The sequence below is a fragment of the Gobius niger genome (genome assembly GCF_951799975.1).
Source record: "Gobius niger genome assembly, chromosome: 14".
NCBI classification, from domain to species: domain Eukaryota; kingdom Metazoa; phylum Chordata; class Actinopteri; order Gobiiformes; family Gobiidae; genus Gobius; species Gobius niger.
Window position 1 is genome coordinate 3,817,800 of NC_136865.1, and position 25,826 is coordinate 3,843,625.

The window sequence follows — 25,826 nt, forward strand, 5'->3', positions numbered from 1 at the left end:
TTGAGGACGGTAAAATCACCCACGTTTCTCCTGAGCCTCTGAAATCAGGCTTAAAAATCCAAAAGGTTTGATTTTTGTCTAGTCGCGTCTTTCTGCTGCCCACACTACACGACCCGACTCTCAACGACCCACAACTCAAGAAGGCTCGGCGCGACTGAGAACTAGAATTATTGACAACATTCCTTGTACTCACCCTGTTCGTTACTGCTTGACTGTGTGCATGTGTTTTTAACAACACTATGTTGGTTTACAGAAGAGTATCCAGACTGAAAGGTAATAGGATGAGCTCTTACTGAGTTATAAAAGCCGCATACGAGGACAAAAGCACAGGTTGACGAACCCTCTCACCAGAAAACCAACAAAACAATTGATCCTGGAGCACACATAGCACATAAGTGGACTCTAGTCTCCCCTAATTCATTCACTTCTTACTCTTCTTTTAGTTATTAATCTTTTAGTTACTAGCAAAACAAAGTTGTATAAGCCAGCCAACACATCAATGACCGCCCGGCTAGTCATGCACCTCATCGGGTCTTTTCTACGCCCATTGGACCGGTATCAGTGATGATGACAAACCTTGAGACAAAAGACTCAACAATGAGTTCAACAATGAACATTATAGTCCTGCATCAGCTCATACACAAACTGGTCCACCTGGGGCTAAACACGCCACTGTGCACTGGCCGCGCTTTCTAAGGGAGGCCACAGGTGGTGCATTTCAGCAGCAACTCCTCCAGAACCTGAGGACGGGGATCCCACAAGGTTGTGCACTGAGCCCCCTGCTATTCACTCTGCTGACCCATAACGGCTCATACCTGTTCATCAACTTCAGACAACACTGTAGTGATGGGTTTCTTCACGACGAGACAAACTACAGGAGTGAGGTGAGCAGCCTGGCCATGTGGTGCACACAGAACAATCCTCATCTTGTAACTCTTGTAACCTGCAGAAGTTTTATCCTGGTCGTTGAAAGAAGGCTATACCTCACTACAACAGTTATTTAACCCATTATCTATGAACATGGTCTGAACAGAGTTACTGTAGATGTGAAACAAACTCTTTTTTTTCTTCTTCACCGGTTTAGTGACACGCTTCAGCCAAAAGGGGTCGTCATCCCACCCGTCTCACACCGCAAACTCCGCCTCTGACTGTGACTTTTGACCGACGGTGCGACGAGATGAGCATGCGGGCGCACGCTGAGGCTGAGGTCACTCACCACGCTGACTTTGAAGGCGTAGAGCAGGTCGAAGGGCAGGGCAGCCACCAGGTCGATGACGAACCAGGTGGTCAGGTAGTGGAAACAGATCTGGCGAGCGTCGAAGATCACCTGGCCAGACTTGCTCACGTAACTGGTGCGGAAGTTGAACACGATGTCTGACGAGAGAGAGAGGAGACGTGGAAGAAAGGAAGACAGGTTAGGACAGAAAGGACTAGACTTCATGTAAGATCCTGTTTAAATGCACGGTTTTATGATCATCATTAAGCTAATGTGTGATAACAAAAACAATACCCGGTGTCGCTGATTGCACCACATTACATGGATTTACTTGTGCTGAGGTCAAATCTTCCAGCCCGACTCTCTTCAAGCAGTACTAAGTAACATGTTTACCTTAATAAGTCCTTTCTGTAGTCACTCTGGGGGTAATACAAGTGTTAATGGGATGGTTGGGGGGTCTTTCATCTCCCCCTGGTGTCTCTGGCAGAAAACCACACTTGCAGATTTTCCTGCTCCGACCCGGAGACCCAATACACACTAATAGAATCACGAAGAAGAATCTAAGAGGCTAATGGGCAAAGCTAACTGTGGGATAGCACCACTTAAACAGTATTTACAGCCAAGTTTAAGTGGAAAAAAATGATCTCCATTGTGTCATTCAGTGGTTCTCAACCTGGGGGTCGCCAGATCATTTAGATGAAATATACATATTTTCATTAGCATATAATGTAATGTTTTATTGTAGCATGTGTTTGCTATTTTACCGGAGTGCCATTATTTGTCCGTAGTTTGATGAATTTCATTGCAGCCATTTGTTTTTTTCTTTCGTTTTTAAGAATTATGCAGACTAATGTTCTTATTTCTCACGGTGTGACCTGGGCGGGGGGTCACGAATCCCGTTACCTGTTATAATGGGGGTCGCGGCTGACAACCACTGGTGTAATTGGATGTACAATATCCCTCTGTCCCTTTGCCTTTTCTGTCAGAGTAGTATTTACTCTCACGGACATTTAAGGAATAAAAAAACGTAACATTCTACAACACCTGCAGTGGCGCTTATGGCCTCTAGATGCATGAGTTACTTAGTACTGCTTTAAGTTATGAAAATGAAGTAGAACTGGGGAACAATAGACGGAATTTAGCCCATGGCTGCAATCATGGTGTGTTTACATGTATGGTCCAGGGCTGTAAAGGCGCCTGTTTTAGCCAGAATACTACAGTATTTTACCACTTTCCCCGCCATCTGCCCAGTATTATATCAAACAAAACACATTCCCCTGCCTCTCCACACTGAACTCTGAAGCCTGGGTGGCAGTTTCTGCAAGGTCAGCTCGTCTCAGTCATAGCTGTCAAGTCTCCTGTATTTAGTCGATGTTTGGAAAGTGGCACAACTTTCTTTAGCGAGAACACAGACTAAAGCAGGGGTCACCAAACTTTTCAGGCCGCCACCCCCAAAATCACCAGACCACCAACTATTTATAATAAATTCAGGTGCACAACATTTAAAATCTGGTTTAATGATGTTAATTTGGTTACTGTATTTTGAATTTTGTCTTAATTTCACAAAAATGTGCCGTTTTAAATGAAAAACACATCAAATGAATTGTCACAAATGGAGAAAAAAAAGTGCGACCCCCACTTTGGGAACCCCTGGACTAGTAGGAGATAGTTTTTGGCAATCAAGTTTTCTGGAGTCTCAAGGACATGCTCCATTCATAAACTATCACACTGCTCTCGTGTAATATCACTTGTCCAGTTTGTTTCCTGTGTGACTGTCCCCTACGGTCAGCCTGCCTTCGCTTTAGCCTTGTGCAGATGAAAGTGCCGCCCTCATCACCATAATCCAGTCCACTTTAACCGGAGATGTGTGACGTTGTTGTGGGAGCCGGACTCGACGATATCCGAGTCCCTCACCTATGATGAACAGGATCTCCACAAAGATGTCGCTGACCGTGGTGCTGCGGGTCAGCTCCTCGTCGTCCCCGATGAAGCACACGTTGTAGGGCACGGTGACGGCCACGTAGAAGGTGGCCAGCAGGATCAGCCAGTCCCAGCCGGCCTTCAGCGTGCTGTAGTGGAGCAGGATGCACCGGGACTTCTTAGCGTCGGAGATCTTGTACTCGGGGAGGGCCGGCGGGTCCCCGAACACGTTCTGAAACAGGAGGAACACGCGGGATTAGCCTTCAGCAGATCCAGCCGAGGGGAACAGAGCTCACAGCAGCGACGCACGGACCCGAGGAGCTGAGATTTGATGGGGATTAAAAGGTCAAACTGATGTCATATTTAATAACGACCATAGTTTTAGTCTTGGAGAGGAAAGAGCGTGGAAATGTCAGCAGTTTTTGGACAAATCTGCACTAGTGTTGACGGTAAAATCGAACACAATTGTGGCTTGGAAACATTCCTCTGGAACCTCTCTGGAACCTTGATATTAAACATTTTAAACTTTTAAATCACATGCATGTATGGAAAAGACAGTAAGGAGCAAGAGACGGGACCAGGAGTTCAATTTGGCCTAGAGCTTTCACTTTTAGCTAACAGTTTGCGAACCAATCAATGGCGCCGTGATGAAGACGTGTTTCATCTAACGGCCAACACAATCCTAAAGGTGCAGATCGGAGCGCTTCGGCTCTGAAATGACCTCATCAAACAGCGTGAATGATTCGGCTCCCATATATCGGAATCCCACCTCTCTAATTCTGAATCACAATTTAGTCACGTTTAGTCTAAAAAACATCACCTTTTAAAACCCCCACTGTGAAATGCAACTAGCATTTGTATAATTTCAGGTGCGAAGCACAACTTGGTAAATGACTGTTTGAAATGAATGTTATAAATAAAATAAAAAAAATACGATCCCCAACTTTGGGATCCCCTGGTCTGGAGCATTTAATTAAAATCCTTCTAATAAGAGTATGGGTATGACTTGCAAATCCAAAGAAGAGAAGAACATGACATTTCCTCATTTCTGTCCGTCAGGTGATGTACTGTACTGCATGTTGTTCACCAAATCAACTACATGTAGCACATCATCTCAGAAGACATGTCAGATGATTAGGATTTTTATAGACAATGCAGAGAGCAGGTTAACACTGAGTTTGTAAAAGTGACTCAAAGTGCACCCCCTGTACACGGCTCTCCTCGGGAATAAAAGGTCCATGGATAACGCGACAGTGACGGAACGTTCTCCGAGCTACAATCACATAATGGACATGGGCTCAAAGTGCAGACTCTTTCACATCCAAATCGGAAGAAAAGTTCAGGAATTGCAGCTCCTCAAAAATGAACCTGAAGACCATCATGAACCACCACTGGTTTCTGTTATTGTTTTGCCTTGTTCTAATCCATTGGTTCTCAGCTGGTGTGGCCTCGAGACCCACCGTCACTAGTACAGGGGTAGGCCAGTTTGCTTGGTCATGGGGCGGTTTTTGTCACACTGGCCAAATCTTAAAGCCACACCGTGTAGTATTTTACCCAATAAATAAAATTGAAATACAAGCACTTATTTTATGACAGGAATTTTCATAATTGGAAAATACCTCATAAATGTACAAACAAACATGCATGAGGCTCAACTCTCCTAAGATAGGACTGTAAATTTTTACCGGGAGTGGGTGCGTCTCCAGCTGGTTTCCATGGAGAGGTGACTAAAGGCTGTGGAACTTGAGATTTAAACAGGTTAGTTTCTCATCCAAATCCATTCTTTGATTACCCACTGCAGCAATAGCATTTTCTGTGTTGAACTGGTCACTGGGAGCATGTTTTGTTTTGCCGGCAACAGTATGGCCCAAAATGTTACGCAGTGTACCTTTAAGTTTAGCTATGTACAAATAGTAATGTCGTTCCTCAGATCAGAAGCTTTTTTTCAATAGAAACTGACAATATTGTATACATTTTTACAGTATTGTAACTGCTGTGCAATCTCGACAAATCAATTGGGGGGCCAGAAGAGCCATGCTGAGGGGCTAGATTTGGCTCGCGGGCCTGACGTTGCCTACCCCTGCGACAAACCGCGACCCAAACAGCAAATTCATGTGTTATTTGTAATACAAGATGGACCAGAGTCACATACCGACAGCTGTATGTGAAAAAGGCGGTCTAATTGTTGGGGGCGTACCTTGTTGAGCTTGATCTTGCCCTTCTGGCGGCTGTGCAGGTGTCCGGAGATGTGGTAGAGGACGGTGCCGCCGCGGAGCCGGGTGGAGCTGAAGGGAGAGCTGCTCTTCTCACACTCTCTCCTCTTTTCTGTACAAATACAGACCACACAAGAGTCAGAAGGCAACACGTGGATACAAAACCTCTCAAACCCACAGGTTCCCAAAACCAAACCAAACATGGCATCAATTTAGAATCGAAAAAATAGAAAATAACACGTGGAAGTTTGACCATAGTCACATCCAAGCATTCAGTTGCTTTCAAAGGCCCGCAGCCCGCTTTTTTGAACCACTGGCCTACTATAGACTATGGCAGGGGTAGGCACGTTTGCTTGGTGGACGGCTGATTTTCTTCATTGTAAAAAGACCAAGGGCCGGATCTGCCAATTTTAGCCCAATGTAAAGCACCATTTTCTACAAATGCCAGCGTTGTACTGTATTTACACGATTAGGGCGACCATGAAACGATAGTCTGGTATCGGGGAAAAAGTTTAGGTTCTACTGGTATATAAATGTAGCTACCGGGGGGGAAAAATATTGTTTTGATGTTGTTGGTCAAGGGAAATATAGAAAATATTGTAATAAAAAAATTGGGGAAAATAACCAAGTCACTTCCTTTAATGCTGAATTGACTTGGTTATTTTCCCCCATTTTTTTTACTACAATATTTTCTATATTTCCCCAATCTATTCCCCATTTATGTTTGTCCCATTTCTTCACACAATTTTTCCTTATTTTGAGCCACATTTTCCCCAAATTATTCCCCATTTTCACACATTTCTTGCCATTGGAGATGAACCCGATATTGTAAATTTGCAAATCTTCTAAACATTATTGTTTCGTTTTCTGTTTCTAAACGACAGATATTTTTGTATAGTTATCGAAAAATACATCATTCAGGTTCTGTTTGAAGATTTGATGAAGAATTGACTGTATTTCACACATTTTTAGAGTGTTCACAGGCATTTGATCTTTCATTTGTGTCATAATATCCACAGGGCCACAGGTAGGGAAGGGCCGGATTTGGCATATTTATTACTTCAAAGAAACAGCTTCTCTCTAAATATTGATATGGGATCATGTGACACTACCAGGTGTATGCATCGTCTGCAACAATCGGTCATTCAGCGCGGGAAAAATCTCAGGTCGTAGGTCGTACAGTGAGACAGAGACAGAGATTTAAAACAGAAAGGCGAGCTGCGTCAGACATCAGGCTGGAGTTGGGATCTCTGTCAACAGGAAACAACATCGGCACCGCTAATCACAAGCCTGTACCAGCGGGTCCGACTCCATATTTGACTTTCCTTGCATTTTCCATGGAAGTAAACACTGCTAGCATGCGATAAACTTTGGTGGTAGTTATGGTTCTCTCTCGCACAGACATTACAATACCCTCGTCTTGCAATGCGACATCTACAAATCCTAACACAGGCAAAAAGGGGTTTTAGGTGATAATCTTAAAGTGATAGTCTGGAAGTCTAAATGTTTTACAAATTTCATAAAATGTGCAAAATCGACCGCCTGGTTTTGCATTGTGGTGTACAGTAAGTACAAATATACCTACATTATTTTTGTAAAGTCCCTCCTTCCCTGATTTCTTCTGCTAATCAGAGTCTAGCATCCTCCCGCCTTGACCAATGAGACGAGCTTCTCCTGTGAACCAGCCTGTCAGATCCAATCAGGAGGGGAGGGGGAGGAGCTTGATTGTTTACTTTCAAAATGTGGTTCCTGCTCTCCTCATTTTGCATTTTTTTGCTATAGGAATGCATTGGGAGAGGCCAAATGCTAACAACAGTGACTGAGCGCACGCACACAGACCGGACAGGTACCCATCAACTCGTCTAAGCTCAGGTAAGAACAGTGGCGTAGCGGGTGTACGAAGGGGCCCCATGCAAGAATGTCGGCAGGGGGCCCTCTGGCGGCCAGTCGATGTACTCGCTGGGAGACAGGACGTCATTTGGGCAGGAGCGGGCCACCTGACAACTCCCATAATGCAGTTCTCTGCATAAGTTTCCCTCAAAACAGAAGGCAGAGGGTCTTTAGGTCAAAAAGTCTGTCCACTGCTTGTTATAAGTTAACATTAGGGAACCATAACTCACTTAAGCAGCAGTAGGAGGGGGATAAACAGCGCCACGTAGCATTGGTGGAGAGATGATGTAACTATATCACCAAAAGACTGTGTGTATCAAGCGTTTACTGCAGGCTCCTGAATAACGTGTTGGTACATGGGGGCCCTTGACTGTTTGGGGCCCCAGGCAGCTACCTGACTTAACTTATGGCAAGCTACGCCTCTGGGTAAGAAGATAGTTTTACACATGATCTAAAACAGCATTCTCAAATTCCCCCCAGTTATCCTTCCTGGTTCAACAAGTGCACTCTCCCTAAGCCTCCACTTCACAGCTGTCGACTGTCAATTAAAAAAAAGAGGAAATGAAACAGCAAAGATCTCAAAGTCACCGGGGAAGATTCAAAGATCACTCAAACTTGTGCGAAACAACATTGTAACATGGTGAAAAGTTGTTGTTTTTTACACCCAAGTTTTTGTCAGTTCCCCCTCCTATTCTTGTCCCCCAAAGTTTTTGTCCCACACACAACGTCCCCCCTTGTCCTCAGCTACACTTGTCTCCTCTGTCCGCCCTGCGCCTGGCGTTACCCCAGCTTTACCCCCCTCCCTCCGAGCCCCCCTCCCGTGCGGGACGGCGAGGGGGTAATTCATGAGCCCCATAAATAGCGCGAATGGAGTCGACGGGGCGGCTGCAAGCGGAGCGTCCCCCCCCCCAAGGCAGCGCCGTTATGGATGGGCCCTGTCCGAGAGCTCGTCTGGGGCCGGCGCGTTGGAACATGCATACGTGCGGTCATGTATGAGCACACTCACTCACGCATGTGGCTCAGAGCGGGGCAGGCGCAGCAGCTCAGCGCCCAGTGCTCCATTTTTACACGGAATTACTCAAGGGCAAAGAATAAAGGCGAGAAATGTGCTCGAAATGATGAGAAAAGAAACATGTGCTGTGTGATTAAACACTGAGCTTTTTCTTTCATAGCTTTGGAATTTTGAACTAGTCCTCATGAAAAACGTGGTGTTTAATATTGTTTGCACAAGGTTCTGTAATCCTGCATGTTTAGTCCGCCTCCCTCTTCTGCACTCACAACACCAGCCCACACTCTGAAGTCACAGGGAGAGTCCAGGGTGTTCTTCTGAGTGTCCTAGTCTGGCACAGGTCCTTAAAGCCAGGTGTAGGAACCCCCAGGAGGTGGCGAGCGCTGAGCGGGGGGGTCCCAAGATGATTTCTCAGCTTTTCTTCATTGTCAGCACTATTTCCATTGTGTGATTCTCATTGAAGACATTAAACTATGAATGAACACGTGGGAATAATGCGAATAATGGAATGTTATGAAACCAAAAAGGTGAAATAACTCAATCTAATAATTTAGATGATTCAAAATTGTTGCCCTTTAGTCTTGGCCTTTTCATGAGCCTCATAAGGTCGTCCCTGAAACGGTTCCACAGTCTGCGAAGTCAAAACCGTTTCTGGTGACTACAAGCTCATAGAGAAAATGTCAAAAGTGTGCACATTTTGAAGAATCGCTACAGTGGAAATTGTCTTAAAATAAAAGAATCAATACAAAACCAAAACTGGCAGTACTGAATTAAGTAAGGGATGATGTATAGAACGCTGGTCATTATCGGGAAAATAAGCACTGACAGGGCAAACCGGTTATTATACGGCCATTTGCCAACTGAACACACACAACATAAACTTCGTACACTTTTATGAAGGCCGAAAGGTTTATTTAATGACTTCCGTGACAAATAGTTCCCAAACGTTTGCACGTTGCTCTGCAACGTTTTGCTAGGCTAGAAGCAGCAAGGCTAGTAGCTAGCCTAGCTACTTAGTTGAAGGCGCAGTTGGAGGAATGGTGGTGAATCTCTGGGTAAGTTGAAAATCAGACTCACGCTAACTTCACGAGCAATTACCCCAACTTCTCTCAGTGACGGGACAGAGATAGTGTCGCTGCTACGTACGTGCGGAGTGATATGAAAGCACGAACTCCGTTGCCATTGGCAGCGTCATTATTTTTTTCAGAGGTCCTTTATCAGAAAATAATGACCGGTAGAACGTTGGGAAATCCCATTCAAATCAACGGAGCTTCTACTTACGTTGTGAAGAGCCGGATAATAAGGTCAAATAATGTAAACAATGCAAATACACATTAAACTAAACCAGATTTGAAAAGTGCTTTATTCCCATCCATCCATTTTCTTCAGCTTTGTCCGGGGCCGGGGCATAGCAGCAGTAATCTGTGCAGAGACGCCCAGGCTTTCCGATCCACACGACAACAGGCCACAGAGACATGTCCCTCCAGTGTGTCCTGGGTTTTCCCGGGGGACTCCTCCAATACGACGCGACCAGCAGGCTCCAAAAGCCACCTCAGCTGCTCCTCTCGACGTGCAGGAGCAGCAGTTCTACACTGAGCTCTTCACTCTATCTCTAAGCATATACCAAGGAAACTCATTTCAACCATATCCATGATCTTATTTGTCACTCACTTTGATGCTTTTATTTGATTGGTAATTGATATTATTGACGGTATCATTCATCTGTTATTACAGTGGAGGTCCGGGACTGTTGAATTGAATTGTTGAATTACATTATCTGAGCTAATTAAATGGTAAAAAATATACCAAAGATTCCGAAAGGAGGACATGTGCAGAACACACATAAATAAATGTTATTTGGAAGTTTCATGTTTTATGTTCATGTTTTTCATGTTTTAACCTCTTAATCTCAACCTTCACCCAGTGTGTTTTCTCCAGCTCAGCTTTACCCAGCTCGAGAAGGTTACAGCCCATAGACCAGAGTAACTATGACCTATAAACTAATGGAAACAGATCTTTTGTCACTTTTTTTACTTTTTTTTTGGCGTGTTTGTCAAATGATCGTCTCTTTTTCTTCACTTTTTTGTCATTTTTCTGTAGTTGCTATGTGGCTTTTTCATCACATTTTGTGACTTTTTGGTCACGTTTTAGTCACTGTTTGAGGTAAAGTTCCATAGCAGCAACCTCCCTCTCCCTTGGTACAGCTTGTTTTGTTTTTTGCCTTTGTCTGTGAACTGCATTTGTGGTCTCCTTGTTCCACATTGTTTGACTGAACACTTTTGTGCATCGTTATCGTGTTTTTGTGAGGTTTGGTGGATTTTTGTTACTACAAAGAGTATTTTACTACACATTTCTTCTTCTGAGACACTGAAGAGGCACCAAGAGCCCCCACACCTGCAGCACAGTGGAGGTGTCACAAGAGGAGCTACAGGAAAGAAAAAAGGGTCGAACGAGGAGGTATCCAGGCAAGACTCAGCTAAGGCACACATGCCTTCTGTCCCTGCTAGTGTTCCAGCTCATGTTCATTCACTGGAGAATAAAACAGATGAACTGCTAAGCTCTTCTCAGAAGATGGTGACAGACTAGTGGAGCGGAGGGAGCTGCGCAGGGGGAAAGAGGACGGAGGAAGGTGGAGCTGACCAGTGCAGGACACCACGCTCTGAAACAGGGACAAACCCAGGAGGCGCTGCACCGTTTCAGAGGATCAGAGGCGACTGAAGGCAGCCAGGTTTCCTCGACCTCCAAACACGTGCTGCTCAGGACGAACCCCTCAACACATTTGTCACACTTTTGTTTGAAGAAGCTTTTAGATTTGGGTAAAACCAAACAGGAGAAAATGTGCTTGGTCCAGGTGGGAGTTTAGAAGTGAATGTATGTTTTATTTCATCACAGTTGACTTCTTAATGCGACAAACCCACAGTGTCCAGTACAAGAACACACAGAAACAGTCTTCAGCCTGAGCTTCATTCATCAGCCCTCCAGTCCTCACTCTGAGCTTTTCTCCGACCCAATCAGTCCCCTGTCCCCCCGCTCCGCCTGCACCGCCTCCTGCAATCAGCTCCGCGCTCGCTCCGGCCCATCAGCTGCTGCTCCGGCAACTTCCACATCCGCTCTGCACTCCAGCCACCGGGACGCGACGCGGAGGAAGCAGAGCGTCTTAGAAGGACTTACAGCGTTAAGCGAAGACGCGTAAGGCCTGGACTCCGCGGGGAGCCCGACGAGGCCCGTTCGGAGCGCGCCCAATCCGACGTATTCCATTACTAAATAAGTGGAGGGTTGTTGCAGAGCGAGTGTGTTTTGGCACTTCAGCGTCTACCGCTCCAGATTCTCCGTGTTTGCTGGGCCTGCACTACGTTTACGATCAGAACGAGTCTCTCTCTCACTGTCTGTTTGCTTTGATCAGATCTTGGTCATTTTCCCAACTCTGTCTCCGCGCACAGAAGGGAACAGTGGCAAAGGCAGGGTTATTCGGAGAGCGCGATTCATACACGAGGAAATTCGAAGTTCTTCACAGCAGCGTCATATTTACAAGAAAGGCAATTCATAAAACATCAATATAAAAATGAGTTGATCAGTGACAATAAAGGCAAGAGTGCAGATCAAATACTTTCAGTGTCATATGCACGGGTAGAATTGTGTCAGAGATGTACTGTGGTGCTAGAAACTGGTATAAAAGCAGAGCTGTTTTAAGGGGAGACACTACAGGCAAAACTCAATTTTTTTCAGTTTTCAGGTTTTGGGCCAAATTGGTCTCTGAACATACAAGCTTTCACCCGGAAACAGAAAATATGACTAATCTTCACAATAACATGTTTAAATATTGCGCTGATTCAATGTTCCCCCATAGACTTATATGGGAGAATGCAATTTCAAGGGCCTTTTTCTCAAAACGCTTTTTTCCGTCATTGTGGCGACGCTATGTCCACGTCAGTCGGACCTAAAGACTTCACATTTTCCAGCCTTGGACTGAACAATATTTGGAAGATTTTTTCAGAGGGATTTTTTATTATTTAATCCCTTAAGCCCCATTTATTGAGTTTTGAATGGCAAAAAATAAGGCGAAAATTATTTTTTTTACAAATTTTTCCACTAAAAACAGCTTATTTTAAAACTAAACAAGGAATCCAAAATCCCCTCTGAAAAAGTCTTGGTAACTCATTCATCAATAAAATGAAACCATAAATTTGAATGTAGCTCTATCCATTATTCAGATTGTGTCGCCGAAAAGATGGGAAATTTGGGGCATTTTTAGGCATAAAACACCTTGTTCTTATATGAAAAGATAAAATGACAGAAAACTTGCAATGTATTTTTTTCTCACATTTATGCCAGTGATCGACAGCAACAGTTTCAAATTGATATCTGTAAATATACATTTTTTCCCTATTCACCTGCAGTGTCTCGCCTTAAATGTAATTCTATTCAGAGACCAGAGCACTGGACTAATATGGTTGTGTTTCTTCTGAGGACTCGAGCAGCAGCGAGGTGTTGGGCCGCTGCACCGCACTGGCCTCTTGTTTAGAGATGTGATGCTTGTAGCTGATTAAGACTGCCCTAAGCTTTTCTCCAGGAATATTTTTGGGTCAGGAGGTATCAGTGAACCCTGCTCTCCCGTCCCCTCCCCCCCGCCCCTCACTCCCCTCCACACTCAGCTCTGATGATGCATTCAAAGGGGAAAGGAAGTCTCATTAACCTCTTACTGATCAGGGGGTTAGTTTTAGGATCAGGGGTTAGGCTTAAGCTTCACTCACACAGATCTTACACAGAGTCGTGAGCCGTTGCACTGGCATAGGTTGTAAGCTCTGTTCCAGGGGCGTCAAGCTCGCTATGGGTCGGGGGCCGAAACTCAGCCCTCACGGGGGGTCCCGGGACGCATATGTTGTAAAGGACTGTGGCCTCATAAATAACGGCTTACACTTATTGTGCTTCATCAGCCTGTTCCAAATGTTTCTCAAAGTGCTACATGAAGTCATTATTCACTGACTCCACAGTCGATGGCGGGAAGTTACTAGTATCGCCACAGCCGCCCTGGGGCAAACTCACCATTTACGACATGGCTATAATATGCTAATATTATGCTGTTTATATCCTGATCTCTTATTATGTCAATGCCCTCTGCTGGACACATGTGGAATTCTTTATTTTTTTTAAATGTAATGCTCCCTAGTGGCTATAATGAATTTCTGGTCTCAGAAATTCATGCCACTTGTGTTTGACCCATGTGCCCTATACGGTCAATACACTTTGCACAATTGGAGAAAATAACTCTCACTCTAATCCTAAAATGGCAGATAACAGGTTTATTTATCCACAAATATTCATGAGTCGGGGCAAAGCTCTCGATTTACCGATCGATCTACGTTCCCACCCTCACCTATGGTCATGAGATTTGGGTAATGACCGAAAGGACAAGATCGCGAACACAAGCGGCCGAAATGAGTTTCCTTCGCAGGGTGGCTGGGCGCACCCTCCGAGATCGGGTGAGGATCTCAGTTACCCGAGAGGAGCTCGGAGTAGAAGTAGCAAGGAGCAGCTGAGGTGGCTAGGGCATCTGTTCCGGATGCCTCCTGGCCGCCTCCTGTGGGAGGTGTTCCAGGCATGTCCTAGTGGGACAAGACCTTGTGGAAGACCCAGGACACGCTGGTAGGATTATGTCTCCGAGCTGGCCTGGTGTCGCCTCGGGGTCCCCCCAGAACAGCTGGAGGAGGTGTGCGTGGATCGGGAAGTCTGGGCATCTCTGCTGAGACTGCTGCCCCCGCGACCCGGCCCCGGATAAAGCGGAAGAAAATGGAAGGATGTATGGATGGACATTCATCAGCAGAGTAAATATGAAAACATTTTGATAAATGTTTATTTACCAAACGTGCAACTTTCATGCAAATCTGTGTTTTTTTGGCATTTAGAACACAAGGTTTAGAACCAAATTTACAGTGAAGAGGTTTTACATCCCACCCCCCTTGAGCGCCCCTAATCGTTTGTTCGCGTATGATTTTGAAGATGCTTTTACAATATTATATGTATATACAGCTTCTACTAAACGTTTAATGTCATTTCCTTTAACACAAAAGAAAAGGGAGAAAAAGAAAGAATCCACATAACACCGTCTCACGCCGCCCCCCCCCACCCTCCGCTCTCGCCCCCCCCCCATCCAATCCCAAATCCAATCTCGGCGGACGGCCCTCCTAACTGCCTGTGCCCCCTCTCTTCCCATCCGTCGGCGGTGGGGAAGTGCTCCGGTTGCCTCTGCGAAAACGCTCAGCCAGGCTGAATCAGAGTGACTGACTCGTGTGGGGCTGTGACATTTGCGGAGCAGGTAAAAACGGGGGTAAACAAGCAGCGCGACAACAGGGGGAGGGTGTCATTAGTCGGGAGCGGCGGGCCCCCCCTCCGCTGTATATGCATATACGAGCGCATTTAGGTCGCTTTGTTATGCCATTCATCAGGGGCGTCAGCGGGGAATCAAACGGCACCAATTTACAATATTGTTCTTGATTGGAGGGGAATAGTTAGACATATAACAACGGGATTTACTTTCAAAGCCACAAACTCTGTGCAGTGTCTTCATCAGGGCTGGGTTTGTGTCTGCCTGGCTATGAAAAAGATGGATCCATGTGTTTCAGGTTCAATAGAAATCATGCAAAGACTCAGTGGACTTTAAAACAGCGCTGGGTCAATTTAGCAGAAGACGTTTCCCGGTGGGCCGTGGTACTTTTGGGCCACCAAAAAGAAAAAAAAAAACAATGAATAATGGTCTCTCACAGTTGTATACTCCAGGCCCAAAGGCTTTAACAGGGCTGCAGCAGAGCCCGGGCTGCTGTTTTAGACGTAAATAAAGTCACGCAACGTTTTTTTGTCATGTCCATCGATCAAATAATGACTGAGGTGTTGAAATCAGAATGAGCTTTAGCATCACGCTTTTCATTCAGCGCTGAAGCGGGAGATGCCGTTGGACGCTGAACCGACTCAGAGCAGGGGTGAACAGGCCGCCGTTTGTCCAAACTGAAATATATTTTTACCTGAGTGTGCCCTCAGTCACGCAAAATGACCAAAGATGTTGTTTAGCATTTGGCCTCTCCTAATGTATTCCTATAGCTCCAAACGGGGGGTGAAGTTGGAAGCTACCACGCTCTTCCACGGGCACACACACAGACAAGACAGGTACGTATCAACTCGTCTAAGCTCAGGTAAGAACATATCTCAGTATGGAAGAACTGTGGCCTGTTCCTTTAGGTTCAACACAGAAGCATCTGCGTTGAGTAAATAATTGGATTGAAAAAAGGGCAGGTGAGGCATAAGAAAGAATGAAAGGCAGTATTTTTTGACATCCAAAAGTCAATGTAACGTACAGTGTACCGGATGATCTGTTATGTAAATGTGTAGTGAGTTGAATATGGGGTAGGGACATATCAGCATTCTTGCTTCAGCCAAAATCATGTTGAGCATCCATGACTGCACAGTTATGAAGTTAGAAAGAAAAATGAAAGTAAACCGCTCAAATAACATAAACTAGCGAACTAAAAAGCTAACTGTGGAGGTGTACCACGCCCACCAGATTGTGTAAGTAACAGGTTAATGCCAGCTCTGTCCTACAATATAAAGGTCGGTGTTGAGGTTGGAGTTGAGTAGAATTGTTAAACTTTAAAGGGACTAGATGAAGTATTTTCTACACCCTACATGCTGCAGCAGTGTCCTAATGTGTAGAATGAGCCCAGACCTTTTCACCTCAACTGCCGCTAAAATCCTGCACTGTCACTCAAAAAGTGAACTCATCATTATGGATGAGCTTAAAGGGACAGTTTTTACATTGAGAGATATGTTCTTAACCTGAGCTTAGACAAGCTGATACATACTGTACCTGCCTGGTCTTTGTGCTTCAAACTTCACCCCTGTTTGGAGCTATAGGAATATACTGTGAGAGGCCAAATGCTAACAACATCTTTGGTTGTTTTTGCGTGACAGGACTCATCTAAGCTCAGGTAAGAACATATCTCATTATGTCAAAACAGTGGCCTGTTCCTTTAACATAGAGACTGCAGTTACGTGTAAGACCTGAGGTGGCAGTGGCCAGTTAAAAAAGCGTCCATCTAGGAACAGGATCATCTGTGGTCATGTGTGTCGATTAGGTCGGACCATGAGCTGAAAGACTGTAAAACTGTAAACTTAAACAATTCAAAACTCTGTTCATCAAATGGATTAGCTTTCGGTTCTGGAGACATCGGCCGTCGACCTCTACTTACATTAATCATTATTATCAATATAACGGCAACTCTTTGGAACTTTCTCTGTTGAGTTTGATGACCTCGTTCTCTTTCTTTGAGTGTTCCAGTTTAACCTATCATTAAAACATACGCAATAGAGTCCCCTCTGGGCCCAGGAAACATACTGTATATCTTAACAGTATGTGCATTCACAATAGAGCAAACACTCTGGGCTCTGCTTCTCTCTCGTTTTGCTTGGTCTTTGCCACAAAACCAAACGGAGAATTCACAAGTCTCAGGCAAACCGATCTCATCCGGTGTGAAAGTGATCTTAGACTGTCGGTAAATGAGTTGTCTGGAGTTCAGAGCCGGGCACTGACCTTCCTTCTTGTCCTCGTGGATGGCTTTGGCTTTGGTGTCGGTGATGTCTTTGAAGGAGGCCAGGAACAGCACCACGTCGCCCTTCTCGTTCTTAATGGGCACGATGTCCAGCAGGCACCAGAACTGTCCGGCTGCAACGCAAAAGGCAATCAGCCGTGAGACACATGAGCGCGTCCAAAAGTCACAGCAGGATGTAGCCAACACAGGACTTTGCGAAAAGAAATGAAAATGAAATGTCAAAGGCAGGTTTTCCCTGTTTGGGGGTGGATGAGATCGAACATGGTCACAACACAGGTTTGCAGCTGATGTGATCCAGTGAGTTTGTCGCTGGTTGGGCCTTTTCTTCGTTTACAAAGACATAAAATGCATTGTTGCAAAACTGCTATAAAACGGAGAACTCATCAAACACCCACTTGCAGCACAGGAGGGTGTGAACAAATGGGTTTATTTTTGGTTTCATTTTTGGTTTGTTTTTATCTCGGACGTTACACGGAAGGTGAAGGTTTTGGTCTTATGTTCAGGTGGCGTTCATGACTGACCGGCTCTTTAACCTCTTAACTCCCGCCTGAACCGAGAGGTAATGGTAAATGGTAAATGGTAAATGGTAAATGGTAAATGGTAAATGGTAAATGGTAAATGGTCTCAACTTATGTAGCACTTTTCCACCGACAGTAGGCACTCAAAGCGCTTTACAGCAAGGATCCACTCACCAATTCAATGTGGGTGAAGTGTCTTGCCCAAGGACACAACGACAATGTGCCGTTTCAGGAGGTGGGATTCCAACCCCCGACCTTCCGATCATGAGACTACCCACTCTACGCCACTCTGCGCCACTGTCGCCCCATCATTTTTTTGTTGGGTATTCAACTCATTTTTGTAACTTTTTTGTCATTTTTTCATCATTTTTTTATCATATTTTTGTCACATATTTTGTCAAATTTTGGTCAATTTTTTGTGTCAAATTTTTATAATTTTTTTGTCATTTTTTGGTCAAATTTCTGTCATTTTTTTGTGACATTTTTTTGTCACATTTTTGTCATTTCTTTGTCAAATTTTTATCACATTTTTGTCACATTTTTGTATTTTTTTTTCTAACCTTTTGTCACATTTTGTCACATTTTGGTCATTTTTTGTCAATTTTTTGTTATTTTTTCGATAATTTTTTGTCAATTTCTTGTGACATTTTTGTGACATTTTTGCCACTTTTTCATCAATTTTTCGTCAATGTTTTCTCACATTTTTGTCACATTTCCATCATTGTCTTCGTCTCACTTTTGTTGCTATTTTCACAGCTTTTTAGCAGAAGCTTTTGGACTGGGGTAAAGCCAAACTGGAGGAAATGTGCTCGGTTCAGGTGGGAGTTGAGGGGTTAACCTCGAGTGACAAAAACATGATGACAAAGCACAAAAAAAGAGCCACAAAAGAGTGACAAAAAAACGAAACAAAAAAGCGACAAAAAGAAGCAACAAAAACAAACCGGAAAAGCAAGAATAACACAATTAACAAAGTGACTAAAACCCCACAGAAAAATGACAAAATCTTGACGAAAACATGACCAAAAAAAACGTCAAAAAACCAAAGGGAAAGAAACAATGAAGAAAGCAACAACAACAACAACAACAACAACAACAAAAACAACGAAAACCCTAAAAGACAAAAACTCGACCCGACCTGTAAGCTCCAGTCAAGAAGCTTTTAGATTTGGGTAAAACTGACCTGGAGAAAATGTACTCGGTTCAGGTGGGGGTTAAAGCAGTACTAAGAGGCTATATCGCCACTGCAGGTGTCGTAGCATGTTATGTTTTTTTTACTCATTAATTGTCCGTGAGAGTATATACTACACTGACAGAAAACACAAAGGGACAGAGGGATATTGTACATCCAATTACACAATGGAGAATATTTCTTTCGCTCAAACGTGGCTGTAAATACTGTTTAAGCAGTTAGCTTTGCCCGTGAGCCTGCTAGCTTCTTCTTAGTGATTCTATTAGTGTGTATTGGTGACACCGACCCGTAGGCAGCGAAATTGCAAGTGTGGTTTTCTGGCCAGAGACACCAGGGGGAGATGAAAGACCCCCCCCAATCACCCCATTAACACTTGTATTACCTCCAGAGGGACTACGGAAAGGATTTATTAAGATAAACAAGTTACTTAGTGCTGCTTTAAGGTGAACAGATTTTTACCCAGAACTCCCCTTTACTCAAGAATCAGCCCAACAACAGAGCAGGCCACACAAGTGAAAGCTTTTTGCTCTAACCTAGGGGTGCTCAAACTTTTTGTCTCCGAGGGCCAATATTAAAAAGTGCCTCTGAGTCGCGGGCCAAACAGGGCGATGTCAAGCACGAAAAACACATGTAACGGCAAATTATAAAGTAACTTTATTTATTAGCCCACATTTGCATTTGATTCTATTTATGCAAATAACATGCTATATTAAAACAAATGGCAACTATGGCAAAAGCCTAATTTTAGTAAAAGAAAATCAACAATTGCAGCAATTTAGTGCAAAAAACAACAACACCTGTATCTACAGCACCTACAGTAACTTTACCTCATTCGTTCACTCAAAGAAAATGCCACATTAGATTATTTTGAAAGTGTCAGTTCAGCATCAATTCTTTTATAAGTCATTTTTTAACATATATTGTTGTTGAGGTCAACAACCTTTTCAATAAAAGTTGGAAAACTGTGGAAGTTGCTGCAACAACGCTCTGTAATTGTTAAACACCAAGACACCACAACAGTGTTTCCTTGACTTTGCGAAAGGAGTGAAACAGCGCCCCCAATTTGACGCTGGTGGTCAAAAGGTGTACTGCATCCATATTTACCATTGAAAATGAATGGAAGAGAGTTAGTATTAACCACAATCAGCGCAAAAGTAGGTCACTCTCTGGCGGCCAACAGAATTGTTTCACTTTGGGCACCCCTGCTCTAAAGTCAGAGCTAAATGCAAGTTACCGCCTCTTTTTATTAGTTGTGGTGCAAGATTTTACTCACAAACACGTTTTTCCAAGAGCAAATATAAAAAAAAGTGCCTTTTATCGATCGCGTCTTTATTATAATGTTATATTTAAAACAGCCAGTCTTTTGAAATGAACTGATCCCAAAGACTCCCAGTAAAGAGCCATAACTCCCATATCTAGTTCAGAGGGTCATGAATTTAGGACAAGGATCAGGCGCTGTTCTTGATGATTTAGGAAAAGCAGCAGCAGCACTCGCTTGCATATTCCTTCAGCGCACCTTCCTTTTCTGTTTTCAAGCGGTTTAGCACCTCCTTTTGGAATGCTGCTGCCTCGGCTCTGTCGTCTTGGAGCCCTCTTCTGAGTCTTGCGCCCAGATTCCACATCTTCTGCCTGCTCGCTCAGCTCCACTCCGCTCCAGACGCCTCCCGAATGACAAGCGACATCAACGCCCACTCCCTCCCCTTCAGCCCGCCCCGCTCCTCTCCGTCACGGCAGCTCCATGAGCAAAGCGAAAGCAACCAGTGTGCAAAATAAAACCCATGAGAAAGTACAAAAACATAAACACTTCTCTTCTCCCTCCGGCGTGTGAGGGGCAGAGGCAGAGAAAAGTGATGTGAATGAGAGCGATAGAAGCTGAAATGGGGATAAGTATTTATATTTATCTAGGTTCGAGAGCCGGACCACACCTCCTATACGCCTCTTCCGCCCGCCGGCCTATTTAAGTCCCCCAACTACTAACCTCGTCCTCTCGTTCGGAGTTTCCGGCCCCACCCTCCCTCCCTTCTACTAATATTTTTCTGCTATTTCTACAGATGGGGACGAGAGCCCGTGAGCTTCCCTATCTGAAGCCCCAAAACGACAACGCCAACGTTCTAAAATAAACATCTTTTCATACATCATACCTGAGATTGTGGTTCTTGTGAGCGAATCGAGTCTTGTGATTGTTTCTGTGATCACAAACTCCCACAGAGGGAAATGTCGAGGTTGTATCGTGTAAAATTTTGACATTTTTGTAAAAATAAAGTGAATGTGGAGGGTATTTACTTTGGAAATCCAGATACTGTTCTGTGTTTTGCTTTCTTTGAGGTGCGATCTGAACTGTCGAGATTGATGTGGCCAGACTCTGACAGAGCTGAAAAAACAGTTTGTCCGTATTTTTGTCGGGGAGGAACAGAGCGGCGTGTCGGCGGAGGATAGTGAAGTGACCGACCGGCTCTTTTGAACGGCTCTTTATGGTGAATGCTTCGAATCCGGATCTCAATTGAACAGAGACGGATTTTTGGTCAATTTTACCCCCAGAACTTCCCCAAACGAACACAAGCATCAGCCCAACACAGGAGCAGGCCACACAAGTGAAAGCTTCAGTTAAAGCTAAATGAGCGGGTACGTCTCCAGCTCGTCTCCATGGAGATGTGACGAAAGGCAGTCGAATTTGAGATTTTAACAGGTCAGTGTCTCATCCAAGGCTGAGCTGGTCATTAGGAGCATGTTTTGTTTTGCCGCAACAGTATAGCTTCATAATGTTACACAGTGTACCTTTAAAGCAGAACTGCAGGTGTCGTAGCATGTTGCGTTTTTTTTTTACTCATTAATTGTCCGTGAGAGTAAATACTACACTGACAGAAGAGAGAGATTTTTTTCCTCAAACCTGGCCTGTAAATACTGCTTAAGTGGCGCTAGCCTGCAGTTAGCTTTGCCCTTTAGCATGTTAGCTTTTTCTTGATTCCATTATGGCTCGGTTCCACCTACCCTACTCTACTCTACCCTGCTCTACTTTGCCTGCATTTGAAATGTTTCCACCAGCCCACTTTACAGTTAACTGGTACTTTTTTAGTACCTGCTTGGCCCTGGTACTAACCAGGCCAAGCAGGTACTGTTTACAATGGATACAGTCAAAAGCAAAGCCATATCCATGGATACACCCTGGTAACCATGGATACAGTATCAGATTCTACAGAATAGTGGAAACACAACCAGGCCAAGTAGAGTAGGACCAAACCAAGTAGAGTAGAGAAGGGTAGGGCTGGTGGAAACGAGCCTTATAGTGTGTATTTGGGGCGGAGCAGGGAAAGCTGCAATTGTGGTTTTCTGGCCAGAGACACCAGGGGGAGATGAATGACCCCCCCAATCATCCCGTTAACGCCCCAAGAAGGACCAGGAAAAGGATTTATTAAGGTAAACAAGTTACTCAGTTCTGCTTTGAATCAAAGAAGTGTGCCTTTTGTCGATCACGTCTTAGATATTGTGAGTTATCTGTCTGGCGTTTTACATTATAAAAAAGAGCCAGTCTTTTGGACGGCTCTTTGAAATGAACACAGACTCAGCTCCTAGTGAAGAGCTGTGAATCCCTGTAGCCACGGAGGCCCCTCGGAGCAGGGATGAGGAACGTTTCTTGACAATTAAAAATGCAACATCGCGTCGTGAGGGGAGGCTTTGGCGAACACGGAGAATGTGGAATCTTGGGGTAAGACTCAGCTCCTTCTCTTCTTTCCTTTCTTTCTCTCTCGATCCTGTCTTCTCAGAACAAACTTCCTCCAACAGCTCTGATTGTGGTTGCCAGTGCTCTAAACCTCGGAAGTTTGACATTTTTTCTCATTTTCTTAAAATCTGCTTGTTTGACCGCTGATTTGCAAACGCCGCCGTTGTAATTTTCGACTGGGTCTCGACGGTCCGCTGCCCTGCCACCAAACCACACTCCTCAGTATGGCAGTCGCATTTCTCATTACGCTCCTATACGTGCGGCTCCAGAGAATCGTCTGAGCCCATTGTTAGTGGCCAGTCCACCACATGCCGGTCTCCAGGGACAGGCTGCCTTTAAATAGACCGACCCGCTCCATGCCCGGTCCCTCGGTCCCCGCGCAGCAGCTCAGGAGAAACCCGCCCTGGGACTGGGCTAAATGGATGTCTCTGCACACAGACGCTCAGGTCCATGCTCTGGCTATTACCGCCTCTCTCTTCTCTCCCAGACTCATCCGATTGTTTCTCTTGTGGCCTGTTAAATCTCATGACAATCTCTTGATATCTGACTATGCGATTTCTTTCCCTCAGACACAATTGGCAAGGAGAAGTCAGTGCGAAAATCGCTCTCATCTCATCAGCCCGGTGAAGTTCCAGGCCCGGTCGAGAGGTTTCATTTCAGCCGTTCAATGTTCTCCTCGCACTGGGCACGCTGTACTTCTGGACACAGCGGCTGAAATTGAACCCTGCCCTCCAAGTAGTTGAACTTTTAGCGTCCCATTACACCCCGACTGTACTTAGATTTTTTTTCCTGTTCTCAAGCCGAAGGAGCACCTCCATCTCGGTTCCTCTCAACATCACGACGTACAAGAAAGCTCGAAAAAGTCATTGTGTGTTGTATGAGAATGAGCCTCGCTTCCTTAGGCTGATGGCCAATCGAAAGAAGGTGCAGAAGAATCAGGTTTGCCTGCGCTGCGATTCACAAACTCCACGTGTGTTTCAACTGCAAACGATTCTCACCACGAATCGTTTAATCGCGGAGCGGGTTGAGGTGGCAAAAAATAGCTGATCGCTGTGTGCATCATTGTATTATAATCATTGTAACATCTTTACAGACAGTTTTTGGAGTAATAAATATAAAACTAGCAGTGTTTTTTTAGCGTGTGATAATACATTTATGTAGCTAAATAGGGAGAGTGTGAGAGCATCATGTTTATTAGAGAATGTTTAAAACTAAGCATGTTTTTCAAATGACTCCATAAAATGCCTCTTTGCCTCTTGCAGATCTGTATCTTGTTGCTGATGAAGCTATACAAACGATATTTGTAGCACCACAGTGTATTGGATGTTATAGCTATGGACACAGGCTGCGGCTCGTTTGAAAGACGAGACTCTAAGCTCTCTGCAGGAGAAAACAGTTTAATTCTACGTGCCTCGGTTCCTGAGAAATCTAAGCTAAACATAGGTTAGTTTTGATCAAAATCACAGATTTTTTTTTTGCTGCAACACTCTCATTTCTGATCAACTCCTCTCTCTGTGGACAGATACTAACATTATGGGAAGAGGCAAATGAATAAATATCTTAGTTTCAACAACAACATTGTTGACACGTTTTGAAACACCGCGTGTTTCCACAGATCGACGTCTTTTTATGGCGTGTGCATTTAAACAGCCTGGTTCTCGGATTGAAGACTTTAACAGGATGTTTCTCAGCCGTCCTTGGACCGATTTTAACCATTTTAAAACTCAGAGAAATGTTAAAATCTAAATTGTTTGTTGCTCTACTTTGTCAAACGAGCTCCAGAGAGCGAGAGAGAAGTGTCGGCTCTACAGCTTCGCTAGGCAACACCACACCCCCTCAGACTGCAAAGAAAAAAGAAAATAATAATATATACAAAATGTCCAGATCGTGACTTTTCACAAGTTTTTGGTCGTCATTTATTTCACTTCTGTTCATCACAGAGCTGCCAAAATCACACATAAGGTGTATTAGAGTGTTTAGTTTTGTAATTAAAACAAAAACGCAAAAACAACTTTTTCCGTTTGTGTTAATAACCACAATGTGTTAATAACCAAGTACCATGACGCTCAACAGCAGTTTTAGAAGTTTATATGTAGCTCAATTGCATGAATAATCAAACATTATGCTACAAGTAAAATCTTAAAATCGCAAATCAAATCGCAATATCTATCAGGATAAATCGCAATAAGGTATTTTTGTCAAATCCTGAAGCCCTAGAAGCACAAGTCATCATTGTCAGTGAATCCTGTGTATGTTGTCGCGTTTGTCAGTGTTCAGTAAGTCCAGCTGACGCGTGCTGAGATGGAGGAAAGTCTGGGGAGTTTTTCCGCTGCTGTCGGACGGTCTTTGTGGCAGCAGTGAACACCTGATCAGAGCTGCCGTCACTGAGATCGACGTCGGCCACTCAGCCTGAGCGAGGAGCGTTCCTTCTGATGACGACATCTATCACACAGCATCAACTACAGGCTTCGGATCAGGAGTACAAAGCACGAAGATTTGCCTTTGGAGCCCAACAGATTCCTCTGCACATAAAGTTTCTCAGGTTTACACCACTTGTTCAAGGCTTTTGTTGGAAAATCAGGAAGCAATAAGTTCTCTGATTCGATTCCCAGGCCCGTGTGGGACCTCTCGGTGTGGATTTGGCGTGTTCTCCCAGTGCCACAGTGGAGTAAAACCTTCAGCTCCTCCTGAACAAGATTCTGATAGTTTGGCCTAAAGCTGCCGTCTGTGACCTTGAATATCATTGGTTGGCTAATGGTTTATGAGTAAAACTGTGGCAAAATCCCTCTAGAACTTTTTATTTTGTGGGTTTTCATTGGCCCCATCGAGTTTAGGGGAAAGATTAATTGGTAACGGGTAAAATGCTCTCCATACGTAAACCCTCTGCAGCAGACGGAGTGAGATATGAATGTTTAACGTGCCATACTGTTTAATAATTACGACCCTAACTGATGACTGCACGTAATCGCCTTTTAATGAGGCTGTCTCCATTTGTTCAACAGTCCATTTGTGCAAGGAGAATGGAAATAGCCCTCAAGTTCAGCTGAAATATGGTACGAATAGTCTTTTTGACCTAGTTCCACCTCCTTACAGTCATGGACAAGTTTTGGCAAAGCCTGTTCATGATGGAATGTTACAGAATAGAAGGAGTTGGTTCAGCTGGATTTACGGTGGATTCGACCACAAAGCCTGGACACAGATTGATGCATTACTCTCAAACCCTCGATGCAGAGAAGCGACAATGGTCAATATTATTGTTGTTCGATGTGTGACTGAGAACCAGGGGCCTCATTTATAAAAGACTGCATAGATTGTGTACGCTAGTGACGCCTGAGTCAGCTTCAGTGTTGGGGAGTAACTGAATATGTATTTAGAATATGTATTTGGAATACTACTCTCTTTGAACCGCCACCTTAACGTGGTGGAGGGGTTTGAGCGCCCGAATGATCCTGGGAGCTCTGTTGTCGGGGGCTTCGTGCCCCTGGTAGGCTGTCCCATGGCAGACAGGTACTAGGTGACGGGTCAGACAAAGAGCGGTTCAGAAGCCCCTTATGAG

The 25,826-nt window shown here is 44.4% G+C and overlaps 1 protein-coding gene across 1 annotated transcript in view; it reads right to left on the reverse strand.

Moving 5' to 3' along the window:
• Positions 1 to 25,826, reverse strand: part of kcnh8 (potassium voltage-gated channel, subfamily H (eag-related), member 8) — a 165,819-nt gene that overhangs the window by 92,972 nt on the left and 47,021 nt on the right. The window contains exons 3-6 of the mRNA XM_079571228.1: positions 16,827 to 16,958; positions 5,334 to 5,461; positions 3,131 to 3,368; positions 1,217 to 1,374 (exon numbers count right to left, since the gene is read on the reverse strand). Of these exons, the coding sequence (XP_079427354.1) occupies positions 1,217 to 1,374; positions 3,131 to 3,368; positions 5,334 to 5,461; positions 16,827 to 16,958 (656 nt within the window). The remainder of the gene's footprint in view (positions 1 to 1,216; positions 1,375 to 3,130; positions 3,369 to 5,333; positions 5,462 to 16,826; positions 16,959 to 25,826) is intronic.